Here is an 18444-nt window from a genome sequence, read left to right on the forward strand (position 1 = left end):
TTGAGATTAATTTTAACAAAATCAATTTTTTTTTTTTTGAAATTCAAAAATAAACTACGAAACTACAATTAAAAATGTTGAATATTCACGACGTAGGTATTAGTTATTAGGTTATTGCCTCTTTGGTATACATAAGAAAAAGTACTTAAAAATCTTAATCTTAGGTTAGAAAAGAATTACATCCAAATTTCTAAATTAATAAAGCCGTACTTATTTATTGAATAATTTAATATAGGCAAATTTAATGTAAAAGAGAAAAAGAGTGATTATAACAGAGTATGATAACACATATCTCCTTGAGCGATTATAATTTAATATTTATTGTATGATAAGGGGGAGCTTCGCGCGCAGAATTGCAAATTTTACCAATATTTTCCACAACTGTCGTATACATATTATTATCTTAAATCTTTATTCGAACATGACTACGTGAGGCCGTAAGATGCACCTCTAGTTAAGAAAAGTTCAAACATTTTAAACTACTACCGGTCATCAGATTTCGACAATCTGTAACTGCGGTTCGGCTCTCACGTCACACATCTGGTTCCCTCGTGTAGTGTTTATGAAATTGATATTATTTACAAGCTACAAATTTACAATTTTCAATTCTACCGTCTTACCTCTTCCTCAGAAAGACGACCATCAAAATACAGAATAACAGTTTTATTCTGTGGTACTATAAGTATCTGCAGTTTATTATTTAGTAACAAAATGTATTAGACTTGTTTCAATATTATATTAAATACTAATGTTATTGAATAAAATAATATTTTATTCATGACAGAAATGACTTCCCATTTATATTGGTACAGTACACAGTGCATATTTACTAGAATATTTGTTTTTCTTACAGATATTTAAAAGAAATGAAGAAATGATTAAGCTAAGGCTGAAGCCATTAAATATTGACAATAAGATACGTTTTAAGTCATTTTTGTCTTCAAACGAAATACGTAAACGATTCATTGATTATTTTGTGAAAGAAAATGATCACAAGTATATTAAATCTAGTCCTGTCGTACCATACAATGATCCTACGATAGCCTTTGTAAATGCTGGCATGTGTCAGGTAATTGTATTAAAATTATATAGAAAAACTTATTTTTTATTTATTTATTTATTTGTTGATTAGTTTAAGAGTGTATTACTGGGTCAAAGAACTTTAGCAGCCAATTGTGTAGCCAATAGCCAAAAGTGCATACGAGTTGGTGGTAAACACAATGATTTGGATATTGTCGGTTTTGATGGTTACCATCATACTTTTTTTGAAATGCTTGGAAACTGGTCTTTTGGACATTATGGCAAGGTTGAAATTACTTTAAATGTATTTTGCAAATCTGTAAAACTTCATTTTTATAGGCTGAAGCATGTCGCCTGGCTTGGAATTTATTGACTTCACCACCTTTTAACATACCCACCGAGCAATTATATTGTACTGTATTTAATGGTGATGAAACACTTAACGTAGAAGCTGATAATGAAACTCTCCAAATTTGGAAAGATATTGGGTTAATATTTATTTATAAATTGTTAAAAAAACATCATAATTGATACAATTAAAATTTAAAAATACAATTAAATCAAGATAATAAAATAAATATACATAGATAGAACTAAATAAATTACAAAATACAATTAATTAACACATTATAAATGTTCAACTTAAAAACTTAATGAGACATAAACAAAAAATCAACTGTTTGCTATTTTATTTGCTAACACTAGAACTCGAGAAAATATAATGCTAAGCTATAAACAGTGGTAAAAATTAGAACAGATAACAACTTATAAATCCTGAAGTGAATTTTACTAGTGTGAAGATTACCAACTTTTCTTTTAAGTTCACAAGATTTATCAATTTATGATATTATTTAGTGCACCTTTACTGGACATTTTTTATTAGATTAATAAAAGCAGCAAAGTTAGGGGATCAAACCAAAGAGCTTAACTAGATCTTTCATCTAATAATACAAAATTTTTAGAATTTTTATATTTTTAAACTCTTTGTATTCATATTTACAAAACCTAAAATTCTGAAAGCATTACTAGCAGATAAATCAATATGACAAGAAAAGGAAAGATTGGATCTGTTATTTATATTTAATTGAAATTTCACATTATTATTTAATATGTATGTGTTATTACAGTGTAAATGATGATCATATTGTTATGAACGGAGCAAATGATAATTTTTGGGAAATGGGTGAAACTGGACCTTGTGGGCCTTGTACAGAAATACACATTGATTATCCACCGTCTGGTGGGAAAAATCTTATGGAACTTTGGAACATTGTTTTCATACAATATTCTCGGTATTTTTTTTCCTTTTCTATTAAAATTAATTTTAAGTTAACTGTAAATAAAAAAGATTTTATCTAGAGAAAAAAATTCTATGCGCAAGTTACCAAATTATTTCATAGATACTGGAATGGGATTGGAACGTTTGACAATGGTATTACAAGATAAAACATCTACTTACGATACAGATTTATTTTCACCTATATTTAGTATCATATTTAATGTAAGAAATTAATAGAATTAAGTAAAACCAAATATTTTTAATTTAATAGAATTATTGTTCTTACAATTAGGCTTGTAGAATATCAAAGTACACAGGATCATATGATGGCACGAGTTTGGATACTTATTATCGGATATTAGCAGACCATGGGCGAATGATTACTGTTGCACTCGCGGATAATATGCTGCCCAGTCAAAAGTTATTTTTATAACAACCTTAAGTTTTGAACTATTGATTAAAGTGTTTGATACTATTTCAGTCATAAGTTGAGAAGACTAATACGAAAATCATTTTTAATGGCTGAAACAAATTTCAAAATTCAACCAGGGTACAGTTTAATGTGTGATATTACTAATGAAGTTTCAAATAGTCTTGGTAATGTATATCCAGAACTGGTTAAAAACAATGAAAAGGTTAACTATAATTATAATATTGTTTAATCCATACTAAGTTAAATTTAAACTATTTATCATATGATCTTAAGTAATTAAATATCTGTATTCACCTTTAGGTGAAACATTTAATGAAACACGAGTATACTATATTTAACAAACTTAGAATGTCTGTTTCCAAAGATTGGAAAACAGTGGTTAAAGAATGTCCAATGTTAAAGAGTTTTGATCCATATGAAGAATGTACGGGATTTGTACCAGCTTGTAATTACTTAATTAAACACAACAACATGAAAAATATACCAGCATTTACATTGTATGATGCGTTTGGTCTCGAAAAGAAAACAATTGGAAGGCTAGCTGAAGTTATGGGTAAAATATTATTTTTGTTCTTATTGATTAATAGTAATTTAATATATTTTGTTTTTGTTTTCTAGGAAAACCAGTGAGTTGGAATGAACTTCATGAAAAATTAAAAAAATTACAAACAAAAACTATTAAACATACTAAGAAACAATCTAATAAATATATGACAGGAGACATTCCTAAAACTGACGACAGTTTTAAGTATGAAATTATTCGCCATAATAATGAATCATATTTATCACCAGCACTTACTGCTAAGCTTCTAGCTATTGTTGATATTAATGGTAACATTGTAACTGAACTTGATATTAAAGAACAAGGAGATATGGTTTCGTTAGTACTAGACAAAACTTCCTTCTATTGTGAAGCTGGTGGACAACAAAATGATATTGGTATTGTAAAAACTAACAATGGAATAGTATTTGATGTTACTGATGTTGACAAAATCGAAGAAAATGGTGTTGTGTTACATCATATTAAATCAAGTGATTGGCCTATATTATTAAGGTACTTTTTTTAATTACATTTACATTTTCTGATATTAATGTTATATTTGCGAATATATTTTCAGCGAAAAGGAATTAATTGTTCAAGTTGATTCAAACTATAGACTTGGTCTTATGCGTGCTCATTCATCAATTCATATATTAAATTCTGTTTTAAACTCATATTTAGTCGTTACTACTCAATCTTCAAGTTGTGTAAAAAAAGATTTTATGTCATTTACATTTGCACTCTTTGGTCAAAAATTTTCACCAGAAGGTTAATCATTAGAAACAAGATATTTGATTTTATTTAAGTTTGATGTCATTAATTATAACTTAACATTATTATATTAATTTTATAGATGCCTTAGTGATAGAAGAAAAAGTAAATGTTATAATAAAATCTGCAATATCTGTTAAAAGAACTACGGTGACATCTAATGATTTAAACCAAATGAATGTCACATTACTTCCAGGAGAAGTGTATCCAGATGAAGTACATGTAATAGATATGTACAATCATGTTGATAATTCATATATATCTAGAGAAGCATGTTGTGGTATACACGTTCAAAATACATTAGATGTACTTGAATTTTGTATTGTCCAATATAAATGTCTCAGCAATGAATGCACTATAATGGCAGTGACTGGCCCATTGTGTTCAGATGCAAGAATCTGTGGTCAAAAATTGTTGGAAAAATCTAATTTTGTTGAACATTTAGTGAATTCAACTAATTTAAATAATATTTCTTCATCAAAAGTAAATCACTTATTATAGTTGAATGCCATTAGTATGAAAAAAATGCATATTGTTTTTTTTTATAAAATTTTATATATTATGCTTAATTTATTTGTGTTATTACTTTTTAAATGGGAACTTATTAATGAGATATTTCTATTTTAATCAATGTAGATAATTATTATTAATTTAAGGTGCATTTGTTAATGGATAATAAGAACAAATTGAAATCAGAACTAAAAAATATTTCTCAAAACTATATACCACTGAATGTTCAAATTCAAATAAATAAGAAAATCTTTGCTATTGAAAGAAAAATTCAGAAAATAATAAAAGAAAAAAAGATGTAAGTAATTATTGTGTTTATAATGTATCCTTGTTTTGATATTTATTAATCTACTGTATCCAGGCAGATATTAGGTGATGAAGTAAAAAATAAATGTGAAGATAGTTATGCTGTGGGTTATGTTGACTGTGACGAAGCCTATCTTGATGACAATTGTTATGATTTTGAAAATGTTGTACATGTATGTGGTGAAATACCTTGTTTATTTTTGGCTTACAATAAAGAGAACATACATGTATACTTACGCATTCCTAAGGTAATGACATAGTTTATGAACAAAATTGACAGATTTAAAAAAGAAATATTGTTTGTAGGAACTCCCAGAAGATGTAAAATGGTTAAAGAATTTCTGGAACAAATTTGATATTAAACCAATAAAATTCAAAGACAAAGTCCAGTTCAAAGCTACTGAATTTAAGATAAAACAAGTAGATAAACATAAAGCATTAAAACTTATAGATAATGTGATTGAATACGTAAAAAAAAACTATTTTAGCAATATTATAAATAAATAAAACTAGTATTGTTCAAAATGATTTAAATAAATAGTTGTAAAATTTTTAATAAAATATATTATCTATTTTAATTATATTTTTCAAAATAATTTCTTAATCCATGTGTTTAAAAATAAAACCATCATTTTATTTGAATAAATATATATATATATATATATATTAATTGCAGTCTATGCTGCAATAATATAATATTAAAAAATAAATTTTGTGAAGTAAAAATACTTTTAAAATTTTTTACAAAGTATTACAAACGTTCAATAAGAATTGATGATGCTCCACCACCACCATTACAAATGGAAGCTACACCTTTTTGTCCTGATTTCAATGCGTGAGCTAAATGAACCACAATCCTAGCACCAGACATCCTAAAAAAAAATGTATTTATATATTTGGATAACATTTATCAAATTGTGCATAATGAGTGATATAATTACCCAATTGGATGTCCTAAGCTAACAGCCCCACCATGTACATTGATTTTTGATGGATCAAGATCTAATTTCATTATATTAGCTAAAACAACTACACTGAAAGCTTCATTAATTTCCCACAATGCGATGTCATCCTTGGAAAGACCACTTTTGCTTAACAACTAGAATAAAATTAATTAATTATGATAATAAATATATTTTTTATTTTTTTTACGTTGCTTTATGTTTGAAAAAAATTATAATTGAGCACCTAGTAATTTGATTTGAGATGTTAAAGACTAAGTCATGGGCATTCATTTAAGACATTTTAACCCGGGTAATGGGTTGCTTTAAAAAACAGTGGACTCTTGACCAATTTAAGTTTTAGCAAGGGATCATTGCTTTGTACCAATTATGAATCACTAGTCTCTAACGCCGTATTGAGATTTTTCGGCCTACCGAGATTTGAAATTTCAATCGGCCCATTTATAGGTGGAGATTTGATTAAATTTTAGGTAAGGCTCAAATTGTATTATATATGATAAGGTACGAATACTTCAGCCATAATATTCAATAATTTGGAGGTTTTGAAAATGTATGCTACTCCATTTTTTGTTTACTAGCCCAAATTTTACACGACCCATCGAGATTTTCTCGGTAGTTCGCTGGTTTAATTCGGGCCTGCTAGCTTCTGGATGGTTGTTTGTCCAGAGAAATGCCACCTACAGCTGGATTCAAACCAGTGATTGTGAGAGTTACAACTACTGCCTTAGTCTACTTTGACCTCCCCTTCATAATTATAATTAAAGTACAATATAAAAAAAAAAAATGAACATACTTTGGGTATAGCGAATGCTGGTGCAATTGGAAAATCAATAGGGTCAGTAGCACCATCTTGAAATGCAACTACTCTAGCTAAAGGTTTCAAATTTAATTCTTTTACAACATTTTCATTTGTTAAAACTAAAGCAGCAGCTCCATCATTAATTGTTGATGCATTTCCAGCAGTAACTGTACCATTTTCTTTCTAAAAAAAAAAAAATAAGAAATAAGAAAATCAAATAATAATAATAATGATAATAAATATTTACTTGAAAAACTGTATTCAATTTCTTAAACTTTTCAATATTTATTCTTTTATATTCTTCATCCTCAGATACAACAATATCAGGTTTACCTTAAAATATTAGAATTATTTTTAAGTCTTTTGCATACAATAAATAAATAATAATTATATTTAATTAGTACCTTTTTTTTGAGGAACATTAACTGGAACAATTTCTTGAGAAAAATGTCCTTGTTTCCAAGCATCAGCACTTTTTTTGTAACTACTTAAAGCAAAATCATCTTGTTGTGCTCTACTTATGCCACATTGTTTAGCTGTATTTTCAGCACAACTGCCCATGTGAACTTTATTGTATACATCAGTTAAACCATCAAACACAATTCCGTCCTATTAATATTATAAAAATAAATGTATTAAAATGTATTATATATATATGAATATTTTATGTTATAAATAATAAACGGACAGATAAATTCACACCACCATATTTTGTATCTCCTCTTGCTAGATAAAACGGTACATTAGACATAGATTCCATACCACCAGCAACTACTATTTGTTGATGGCCACATATTAAACTTTGAGAAGCCAACATGACCGACTTCATTCCAGAAGCACAGACTTTATTTATTGTCGTACATATAGTTGATTTAGGTAATCCTATGAAATAATTATTATCATTAGTTAAATGTTTAAGTATAATAAATAGTGATTATAATAATTCAGTAACTCACCAGCAAATATTGTTGCTTGCCTAGCTGGCGCTTGTCCAACACCACCTTGACATACATTTCCCATAAAAACTTCCTGAATTTCATCTTTGGAAATTCCAGACCGTTCAACAGCAGCCTGTTGTAAAAATAAAGTACTTTTTTAGTTGGTTTAATAGATTCTAGTGCCATGAATAATAATAGATAAATAAATCCTAATTTAGTTAGTAATTTTATTAAAAATATAAGTATAATGTATTAAATTAATTGATTATCAAAAGATTTTTTAACAATAAAATATTATAAAACATATTTTTTTTTTCATAAAAATTGTTCATTACTTTATGAAAAAAAATTAAAACTACCCAAAACATTTTTATAACTGTTTGATATAAATTGTAGTTAAGAATGTGCTTGTTACTTTTAGTTTGAACTATTTGAAAAGGTATAGAATTCCAAGTTCCCATTTAATGTTATTAGAATAAATATTGATTATATTTATTCTAATAACATTATGAATTAATGTCAAAACTAGTATTTAAAATACTATGTACTCACTTGAATAGCTATAGCACCCAGTTTAGTAGCAGAAAGACTTTTTAATGATCCACCAAAAGAACCAATTGGAGTTCTAGTAGCACTGACAATAAAAACATCTCTCAAAGTTGAAGTTGTTGATAAAAACCGCTGGGTATAAGTTATTAGGCTCTATTGAAAAGATATTTTATTAAAATCATAAAAATAATTGTTCTTATCTCTATCTCAAAAATAGAGACTGCATTTAAATATTTAAAGAGTGTAGCATACCTTTCCTGTTTTAAATCTCAACATGATAAAGATTTTATTTTATTGTAAACACTACCTCAAAAAATAGTTAAAATAAATTATAGATGTTAACTCTAAAAAATGAATACTGTATTTTTACTAATACATAAAGACTGTATATTCTTAAAGTTAACCTATCTTGGTTTAAAATAGCAGATTTAACTAATGAATTTTCTAAGATACCTTTACGACGACTACTATTATGTGAATATTGAGTACAAGCTCGTGAAACTTGTAGCTGACTGAGCGTATCAGCTAATTAATAGTTGAATCTTTAAGAACAAATTATAATTATTTATTAATAGGGCATTTCAAAGTACAAAGTTCAATAGTTCAAACTATAAAAAAAAGTTAATATAATCATCATCACGTTAGTTTGTTATATTAACAGTTGGTTAATCTGTTATAGATAACATCAATGTCGCTGACCATGAACATTGTGAAAATACTCATCCATTTTTTGTATTTTCATTACGCCTTTAATGTTTAAGTTACTGATAAATGATAATACATTTGTATTATTATAAATCTTATTGTATTCTTAAGCAGTAGCCAGCACGGCACACTGTCGGCGATACTGCAATAATAGCCATAAGTCCAAATTAATTTTTTTCATAAGACAAATAAATGTTTTTATGTACATAAACGTATATTGTTTCATTTATTTGTAAATGCTCGAACTTGGAAGATATTTTCCAAGACCGTGTGTGAAATGTGAATGTATCATGTATCATATAATTCATTAATTCATAGCCATAGACGTATAAAATTATTAAATTGAATTCTTAAAATTCTGCGGCCCGAGTCATAATCTGGACATACGAGATATTAGTATCAATAATTATGATAGATGATGTTATTCTGTTCAAAGTGGATATAGACAAATATAATTATATTAATATATCCACCTCGATTCTGTATAATTCATATTATTGTCTACTTATTGAACATATTGTATAAAATTTGTGGATATTTGCATAATAATTGTGATAACTACGGTGATTATAACTATTGTTGTGTGATATCATTATTGAGCATATCAAAGTGGATATATATATATAAAATATACACCATAGAACAAACTTTTTTTTTCAATGTATATTATATATATACCCACAGGTATACAGAAAAAACACAAGCATTCTTACGTTTATGGTGTATACTGTATATACCTCATTTTCGTTATGTTTGAATCTAGAGAGAGCAGTCTGCAGTTATCTGGTACTAGTTATCAGTTTATCACCTACAATACGCACGCTTCTAACAGCAAGTTTAAACTACGATTTAAGATCTATCTTTTACTTAATACTATTTTAAATCGTGGTTTAAACACAGGATAAAGAATACTGCATAATAAATTCAATTATATTATAATTTTGTTGTGTTATAAATATCAAATTTTAATTAGAATTTCTCATTTGCGGCATACATACATATTGTCATAATATCATGTTTTTTTGTACGTGAATTGTGATCTGTTGGATTCCTGTCGTTTGTTGAATTTATCTTCAATCAAAATTTGAAATGGAAAATATAAATTTAAAGGATAATAAGTTGACTACCGTAAATATACTAAATAGTGTCACATTAGTTGATATAGTACAACTGATGTTAATTTCTGTCGTTAATTTAAGGTCGACGATGCAGCTTATTATATACCAAATTTTATAACCGAAGATCAGGAATCATATATAATGGAGAAAGTAAATAGTGCGCCAAAACCGAAATGGTGTCAATTGAAAAATAGAAGAGTTCAAAATTGGGGAGGCATGCCTCATATCAAAGGACTTATTCCCGAAACAATTCCTGATGTAAGTGTGGTTTGCTTTATTATTTGTAATAACGGAGCATAATTTAAACTTCAGCATGTTTTAGTGGTTAAAAGGATTTATGGATCAAGTAGACGGTCTTCATGTATTTCCTAGCACTAATAAACCAAACCATGTGTTAATTAATGAGTACTTATCTGGACAAGGGATCATGGTATACATTTATGTTAACATTAAAAATTATTAGTTGGTAATCAATATTGTTCTTTAGCCACATTTAGATGGAAGTTTATTTTTTCCTACTATAAGTACAATAACCTGTGGATCTCATACTGTATTGAATTTCTATATGCCACTTAAGGTAAGGTTTTAATATTAGATTATAATATTAGCTTAGTAGTTTCTAATGTTTTTAATCATTTTCGTGTTGTGAAATTAAAACTATCTTCACAAGTTTAATAATAAAAATCCTTTAATAATATCTTATCTATAAAATTATAATAATTTTTGTATTTTGTTTTGATTTATTAGGCATATAACAAATTATATTGTATAGAAATAAAGAATTATTTTTTTTGTATCATTATGATACAAAAACCCAGGCAATGAATTTAGTGTGATAAATGATAATAAGTAGTTAATAATATTTATAATAAAAAATATAAGTGGTTATGATAATATGCCTCAAATCAGGATGCTACTGCTTGATATGTATCTTAAGTACAATAAAAAATTATAAATGAAATCTTTTAATTATTTTAGGACGAAGCGGTTGTTTCAAATGAGAAAGTATACAGTGTATTGTTGGAAAGGAGAAGTCTACTTGTTTTACAGGGTAAAATGTATACCGAATATATGCATGGCATTGAGGAGATTTCCAATGATATAATTGATGATAACATATCCAATATAACATATTGTGGATCAAATTATCAAAAGGGAATTTCATTAACAAGAAATAAGCGCATATCATTAACTATAAGAAATGTTCCTAAGGTATTCAAATTAAATTTGAATTCAATAATTAAAAAATAACTCATCAATTTTAAAACACAAATATGTACAATAAATTGTTTGAATATATTTTTAAATTCACTTACAATAATTAATCAAATTTATAATATTTACAATAATAAATTTTTTTCTTGTATATATATATATTTTTATAATTAAAAAGTTGTAGGTAAATAAATGTTTTTTCTAATGTGCATACCCCTACTATTGGTATCAAATAAAAAATAAAATCAATAGATTTACAAACAATATCAAAGCAGGTTGACATCAATACCAGAATATTAGATTCATGGTTATTTACAACACACAGACACAATAAAATTTTACATTTGTAAATTAATAAAAAATATTATGATATTGCAAATATGGCAAAACCACGTCACTCAAAACAATCATTTTTTTTTCTTAACTTACATAACTAATAATATAAGATTTAAAAATTGTAATCTAATATTATTCATTAATATGTATATTTATATAAATATATATCTATATAATATATTGGCTATATTATCCTAATTCATTATGTACAATATATTAAAGAGCTTACAATTTGTGTTTATAATTATTAATTATAATATTAAATAGAATTGTACTGTAAGTAATAAATTAAACATTTGGAACAATAAGTTTTCATGGAAGTAAACAATTATCTTTTAAACTAAATATTTTTGTGCGTAAGAAATACAATGTCAATACATTTATAAGAACTTGGTGCACATTTATAATTCTATTTGAAATAAATAGAACAAAAAAAGAATATAAATCAAGCAATCAATTAGAAAATAATACAGTTTTATTATTGAATAAATCATGTATAGATAAATTTATAGTAAGATGCCAATGCCAAAAGTGACTACTATTTGATAACATTATATTTAATCAGAACATACAAAGAGAAATTATTTTAATACATATGGTATTTAAAAATATGTAATAAGAAATAATTTTCTATTAAACATTATTCATTAAACTAAAATAAAGCTTAATGTTTAATTGAAAAATATAGATTTCCAGTACATTTAACTTCAAAAATACAGGAATAATTCACAAAAACATTAAATGAAATGATACTTAAAATACTATAAATATGTTTTACATTTAAATATAATTAACAAGTATTAAGTAAAATTATAATTTCAAATGTTGGCATCGACATCTAGCAATAATTTAAATTGATACATTATAAGCCATTAAGTACTATTGTTACAAAAAAGAATAACAATTTAACTTTAAATTAACTAATAAATATTTTCGGATTATTTTGAAATTTAATACTATTAGCTACCTAAGTTACTCAAAACTTAATAAAAAATAATAAACGAAAAAAAGTATAAAATTATAAAAGCTAAACAAGAATGTGGATTAACACATTAAAACAATTTGTGATATGGTATGTGTTTAACATAAAAATGTAGTCTTTCAAGAAATCAGAATTAAGTTACATCGATAATATTATTAACAAAATGAATTTTTAAATATTGTTCAAACAAGTAGTAGACTATATTACTTACAAAGTGTGTTATCATCATTTACGATTTCTTAGTGTTTTTCGATCATTGGTGTTATTTTTAACTATTCCAATACCAGCAGTGGTTATTTTTGCTGAAACAGCATTTCCCGCATCTAAAAAAAAAAAATAATAAGTTGAATATTATAAGATTTCTTATTGTTATTTTAATAAGTACTGTATATTATATATCAACCCACACCGTGAATATATTAAAGACCTTACCCGTATTTCTCCTTTTTTATTATATAACTACGTTCTGGAAAATACATATTCTGACCTATGACAAGTCATAACTTGAGAAAAATATAAATCACTGACTTTATACCTAATCTCCTTAAGGTTAGCTAGATCTTTGATAAAAACACGAAGTACCCTAATAATATGGAATTGGACAAATGATATAATGCTGATAATAAAATTTTAGTTTTCAATTGTAAAACTGTCTGAAAAACATAAAAAATAATAAATCTGGTTTTAGAAGAACCAATTTTAAGGTAAGATTTATTTAATATTAGAATTCCATTTATTATTAAGAGCATTTCATAAGCTTATATGGATAATTTATTTTAATTTTTTTTATTCTATTTTATTTATTATACATTATATACAAATTGTACCAGTAAGCACAATAAGAGTATGAGCTATATGAATAAAAATAAAATATGAACAATTTGAATGAACTTCAAATTTCTTTTAACTCACTCCAATATTTACTCACTAAGTTTACGAGAAGAGCTATATAATATTTTTCTTTAAATGTTGATAAAATAATTACTCTTGATATAAATGCTAAAAAAATACTATACTGATTATTTATCAAATGAGATAACACATACAGGTTCAACATCCTTTAAAAAAGACATTGAAATTGATCCTTAGATTTTGATAATTTACCATTGTTGGTCTTTAAACATTTTTCAAAAATTTAATAATACGATTTACCTAATTGCTTGATTATAAAGTTAAAGGTAAGAAAATATTTTACTTCTAGTTTTTGATGATCTCTCCGAAGGTAGTGGAACAGCTGGAGATTTTGTTTCTACTTTCTTGGAAGACTTTTTATCTGAAACACTGTTCTCTTTTTTTTGTTTTGTAGCAATTATTTCTCTTTTCTTCACTGCTGATGAAACTGAAGCCAGTACATAAGTTGGTTTTACAGGAGCTTGTGTTTTTTTAACTGCTGGTATTTTTGGTTTTGATACATTGCCTATTACTTTTTTAGCAGGTTCTTTAGCAATGACTTTCTTTTTCAAAATTTTTTTGGTAGATGATTTTTTTTGGTTATTACCCTCTGCGTCATCATTCTCATCACTTTCAGATGATGAATGCCCAAAATCATATGAAGGTTTTTTCTTAGACAATCTAGACGACTTTTTTACTGGTTGTTGTTCATCTGTTGATACCTTTCTTTTAATAGTTACACTTTTTTTGCTACCTTTTTTCTTTGTTAGTTGAGCTTCATCTTTGAATAAACTCACGTCCACTAAAATGTTAAATGTTTTAATTAGTTTTTGAAAAATAAATACTTTACAAGTCGAAAAAAATTAGCATTAATTTAATTGAAAAAACTTAATATTAATACATACACCCATCTGGATGTTCTTCAGTAACTGAAGGTTTTTCTGATCCTTTTTCAACATCAATAGATCGTTTCAATATATTTTCAATTCTTAACTTTTCTTTTTCAGGAAGTTTCCATTGTTCTTTTTGAATTTTTTTTAATGTTATATTAGTCAAAATACAATCAAACTCTGTAAATATTAAATACACTATTAATTTTTTACAAAATCAACTATTAAAATTCAGTTTTAATTTATAAAACGTCTAATTTAAATGAGCATTCATTTTAAAACATGCTAATGATTAAAATTTTTATTATACAAAAACAAATACCTATTTTCATAATTTAAAAAATGATCTTTTTAAATTGATAAATTGTATTTATTTATTTAATATACTATATATGTATAAATATTTATAAGAAAATTTACATGTAAAGTAATATTCATTAGAAAATATACAAAATAATATAAATAAAATAATAGTTCAAAATGTGTACCTGTATGGTCATAAAAATCTGGTGTAAATTCATCATTAGGATGTTGAGTCAGCCATCGAATACGAATGCGGCGACTAGCTCTATGAATATTTTGCATAGCTTGACATAAGTAAAACCCTCCTTCTTCATTTCGTACAGCCAAAAATTCATTTCTGAACATAAAATGAGATTTTGAAAAATATAATAAATTAAATTATTAAAAAATGTATCATTAGCTATAAAACATTACTTGTAAAACACTGTTAATTTGTCACTGTTGATTTTTGAAGATAAAGATTTTTCAGAAATTTTGGAAATATGGTGCATTTCGGGCAACAATGACAATTGGAAAGGTTGTGTAGGAAGTCTAGTACGCTTTGATTTTATTTCTTCAACAGGTATATCCTTTTTGAATGATGATTTCTCCTTCTTTTCTTCTTCTTCTTCTAGTTGCTTAAAATTATAAAAAATAAAAATTAAATAATTTATAACTAATTATTTTCATGTTAGTTAATTATTACATATATATTTTCAGTTATTATTTTATTTTTGTAAAAGTACCAAGATAACTACATACAAAAGAACATAATATATAATTAATAAAGCCACTGATTTATTAAGTAAATTATCTACTAATATTAACAATGTCTTTCCATAGTAGTTAATGTAAAATGCTGATAACTATGATCTTAAAGATTATTTAATAATAAAGACTTACTTTATGTTCTCTTTTTCGTCGTACACCAACTTTTGAAGTATTAACAGGTGCTTGTTCATTTTTTTCAACAGAAACAGTTGGCCCTTGGTTTGTTTGCCCTATAACCTTAATTTCAGTAGATTCTTGACTGACTTTAGTATCATTTTCTTTTGGTTTGGAAACTACATTTTCAGTTTTATGTATATCATCAGGCTTAATAGGTTCATTTAATGATGGTACAATAACTTCTGGCAAAACAACTTTATCGGTTTGAACAATTGGCAAGTTATTCTTATCATCTTTTTTTTGAGATAAATTTTCAACTTCTAATACTTGAGGTTTCACTTCAGAAAGAGGAGATTCATTTGCACTTTTGACATTAACAGAATTATTTACCTGATTGTGGAGTACTTGTGATTCAATTTTAGGCAAGGCTCCTTCAATTTTCTCACCAATTGGTTTCGTATCAGGTAAACCATTACATGCAGTAGTTTTTGGAACAATATTTTCAACAGAAGTCATAACAGGCGAAGGGATAACAATTGGAATATTTTTATGTTCATTAACAAGACTCAAAGGTTGAGCTGATTGAGAAGTATTTAAATTAAGTGGAGTTAAATTCGGTGGTTGTTGTACTTTGGAAGGTGAAGAATTTGAAATAGTAGGAGGAGCCAACACTGTTGGCAGAGGCTGCTTCACTGGAGAATTCATTGCTCCAATACTATTCATTTTTAAGAAGTTAAATTCAATCTGAAATTAAAAAAAATGTATGTGAAACAATATTATTTATTAGTTTGTAATTAAAACAAATATTTTGAGAGACAGATTTGATGTGAATAAAGAAAGTTATTTATATATTACAGTTAGATATTTTAACACAAACAAAGAAACCTAGATAATTATTTCAGTATATTATTAATTTGAAATGAGTTTTTTTTAAGTATACCTAAAATATATTAATATCCTAATACATCAGAATGTATTATTTTTATTAAGGATAATGACGAGGACAATATTTTTTTAATTTTATAGATACAGTAACACGTAACTTCAGAAAAAAGTACTACTAGTAACAGAATTGTTCTGTTAAAGAAATATTTTAATAACAATTTAACTCTACCTATACAATTTATTACACATTTTAACAGTTACTCAACATTATTAATTTATATAAAATAAATACCATAAATATACCTAATGTTTAATGTAGGTAAGCATACTTAAAGTTATTAAATATATTAAGAATTAAAAGACATAATTTACTAATGACCATAATTTGTTTTTAATTTCCACGGTGGAATTTTATTTTTGTGTAATTCATATAAAATTATCTTATCTTACTGTTAGGTACCTCTAGATAGTTAGTAAAATAATACAATTGAAATTGTTCTAACTATAATAAATAATAAAGATACACACACAAATATATATATATAATAGCTGTAGATTTGTAAACCATACTTAAAAACTATAACGGTTATATTTATTTTATTATTTATTTGCCATTATAAATAAAAGGTATTTTAATAACACCAAAAAATGTTATTAATAGTATGTATTGAATTTTTAAAAAATTTGAATAGTTAATTTTATTAGGTAATTATGAATTATACTAATTATCCATGTTAGCTTATCAATTAGTGGTGTTCGTTAAAGCTCATTATAAATGCTTCTAGTACATAATATATACTAAAAATCTAGTCTGTTAATGGGTTCATTATTTCTTATAATATATTATAAACTTATATAAACTCATCAAATATAATATGTCCACATAATTTTAAGATATCAATCTTAAAATAACAATTATTAATTGCACGATAACAATTATGTATTTAGGCGGAATATATAAAATATATTATGTATAAAGCTTTAGAGCTTTTAGAATTAACAAAGCCTAAGCCATAAACATAAATTCATCATTGAATAATAAAACCTCATAATATATTTAGCACAAGCCAATCTCTAAGTTTGCAGTGCCAAGGAAAGAAATACTCTTGGACCACAATCAAATGTTGTCTTGATACCCAAAATCATAACTACCTACTGTGAACAACAAGCAACTGTTTGTAAAAGCAGATAGTCTATAGACCATGTTTGGTATACAGTGTATACATATTATTCTAAGATTATACGAGTCCTGTAAATGCCACTAAAAAATGAGAGGTTAGGGAGTAGAGCGAAGCGCGTTAAAGAGTCGTTATTAACGAGCCTCATGCAAGATAAAAAACCAATTCGGCTTGTCAAACGGACGCCGACAGTCGAAGCACGACCGTGCATACCGTGCAAGATCGAAAAATGATGGCGGGCTTATCGAGAGGTATTTACCTTGGTGTATTCCTTGGTCTAGTAGCAGGCAATGTAGTTCGGCACTCTTTGAAACAAGTGAAGAATATTCTTTGGCGTTCCGCCCATAACAGCCAATACCTTTAACTGAAATCCGACCGATTTCCGACAACGGGTCGAACGTGCGGAGAGCAACGAGTATGCTATGGGCACCTTGCGCGCGGCAGAAACGAATACACTAGCCGGGGCCGTGGAGTACGGTAGTGTTATTATCGTTGTTGTTTAATCGGTAGGAGTGAAGACAAATTATAAAGCTTGCGAACTCACTTGCACCGAGAAATAACAACTAATTGTAAATTGGAACCACTTCGCCAAACACAACAACAAACGAATCAACACAAACCCGACTCTTCGATGGCGTCAGTCCGACGTCAGTGCGCCCAATACCGGCAGCGCGAAACACGCCGTCCCGCACGACGGTGGCACTGTGGTTAATGCTGGACGTGTTATTTACATGTTTACCGCGGTACGTATAAAAACAGTAAACACGCGTGCGTCGTCTACACCCCGCTGAGCACTGTGAAGTGCACCTATTTTCAACGTCCAACCTATCTCTTTTCTACAGACGATGACGCTAACCAAGCACTGCCCCACCGGAACCGCGCACTGCCGCCAACCGAGTGGCGAGTGCCATACGCTCGTACACTCCACGTATTATGGGCTATGGCTGCGCCGTGCGGTTGTGCTAT

The 18444-nt window shown here is 27.0% G+C and overlaps 4 protein-coding genes across 7 annotated transcripts; 2 read left to right on the forward strand and 2 right to left on the reverse strand.

The window, feature by feature from the left end:
• Nucleotides 1-340: 340 nt before the first annotated feature.
• Nucleotides 341-5393, forward strand: LOC113560286 (alanine--tRNA ligase, mitochondrial-like). Of its 4 annotated transcripts, none has more exons than XM_026966055.1 (15): nt 341-713; nt 854-1069; nt 1133-1306; nt 1360-1508; nt 2148-2312; nt 2380-2521; nt 2592-2719; nt 2781-2934; nt 3033-3285; nt 3351-3786; nt 3851-4041; nt 4127-4527; nt 4701-4852; nt 4916-5108; nt 5167-5393. In XM_026966055.1, exons 2-15 carry the CDS (start codon nt 875-877, stop codon nt 5365-5367), a joined length of 2934 nt encoding a protein of 977 aa, XP_026821856.1. In that variant the 5' UTR covers nt 341-713; nt 854-874; the 3' UTR covers nt 5368-5393. The 4 variants fall into 4 exon arrangements, with proteins under 4 accessions (XP_026821856.1, XP_026821858.1, XP_026821857.1 ...); XM_026966057.1 differs by having other exon boundaries at nt 341-682; XM_026966056.1 differs by having other exon boundaries at nt 341-673.
• Nucleotides 5394-5522: 129 nt separating this feature from the next.
• Nucleotides 5523-8756, reverse strand: LOC113560541 (acetyl-CoA acetyltransferase, mitochondrial). Its single transcript, XM_026966472.1, has 9 exons — nt 8361-8756; nt 8112-8261; nt 7578-7692; nt 7310-7503; nt 7026-7230; nt 6869-6954; nt 6616-6804; nt 5802-5959; nt 5523-5732 (listed from the first exon to the last, which is right to left on the reverse strand). Exons 1-9 carry the CDS (start codon nt 8382-8384, stop codon nt 5612-5614), a joined length of 1242 nt encoding a protein of 413 aa, XP_026822273.1. The 5' UTR covers nt 8385-8756; the 3' UTR covers nt 5523-5611.
• A 767-nt stretch (nt 8757-9523) lies between these two features.
• LOC113548446 (alpha-ketoglutarate-dependent dioxygenase alkB homolog 6) lies at nt 9524-11644 on the forward strand. Its single transcript, XM_026949326.1, has 5 exons — nt 9524-9941; nt 10013-10189; nt 10254-10361; nt 10419-10508; nt 10910-11644. The coding sequence occupies exons 1-5, from the start codon at nt 9903-9905 to the stop codon at nt 11180-11182; spliced, it is 687 nt and encodes a 228-aa protein (XP_026805127.1). The 5' UTR covers nt 9524-9902; the 3' UTR covers nt 11183-11644.
• A 785-nt stretch (nt 11645-12429) lies between these two features.
• LOC113555798 lies at nt 12430-18242 on the reverse strand. Its single transcript, XM_026960351.1, has 7 exons — nt 17738-18242; nt 15431-16159; nt 14963-15165; nt 14734-14885; nt 14261-14425; nt 13660-14157; nt 12430-12787 (listed from the first exon to the last, which is right to left on the reverse strand). The coding sequence occupies exons 2-7, from the start codon at nt 16136-16138 to the stop codon at nt 12690-12692; spliced, it is 1824 nt and encodes a 607-aa protein (XP_026816152.1). The 5' UTR covers nt 16139-16159; nt 17738-18242; the 3' UTR covers nt 12430-12689.
• Nucleotides 18243-18444: the final 202 nt, after the last annotated feature.

This window comes from Rhopalosiphum maidis, chromosome 1 (assembly GCF_003676215.2).
Source record: "Rhopalosiphum maidis isolate BTI-1 chromosome 1, ASM367621v3, whole genome shotgun sequence".
Classification (NCBI taxonomy): domain Eukaryota; kingdom Metazoa; phylum Arthropoda; class Insecta; order Hemiptera; family Aphididae; genus Rhopalosiphum; species Rhopalosiphum maidis.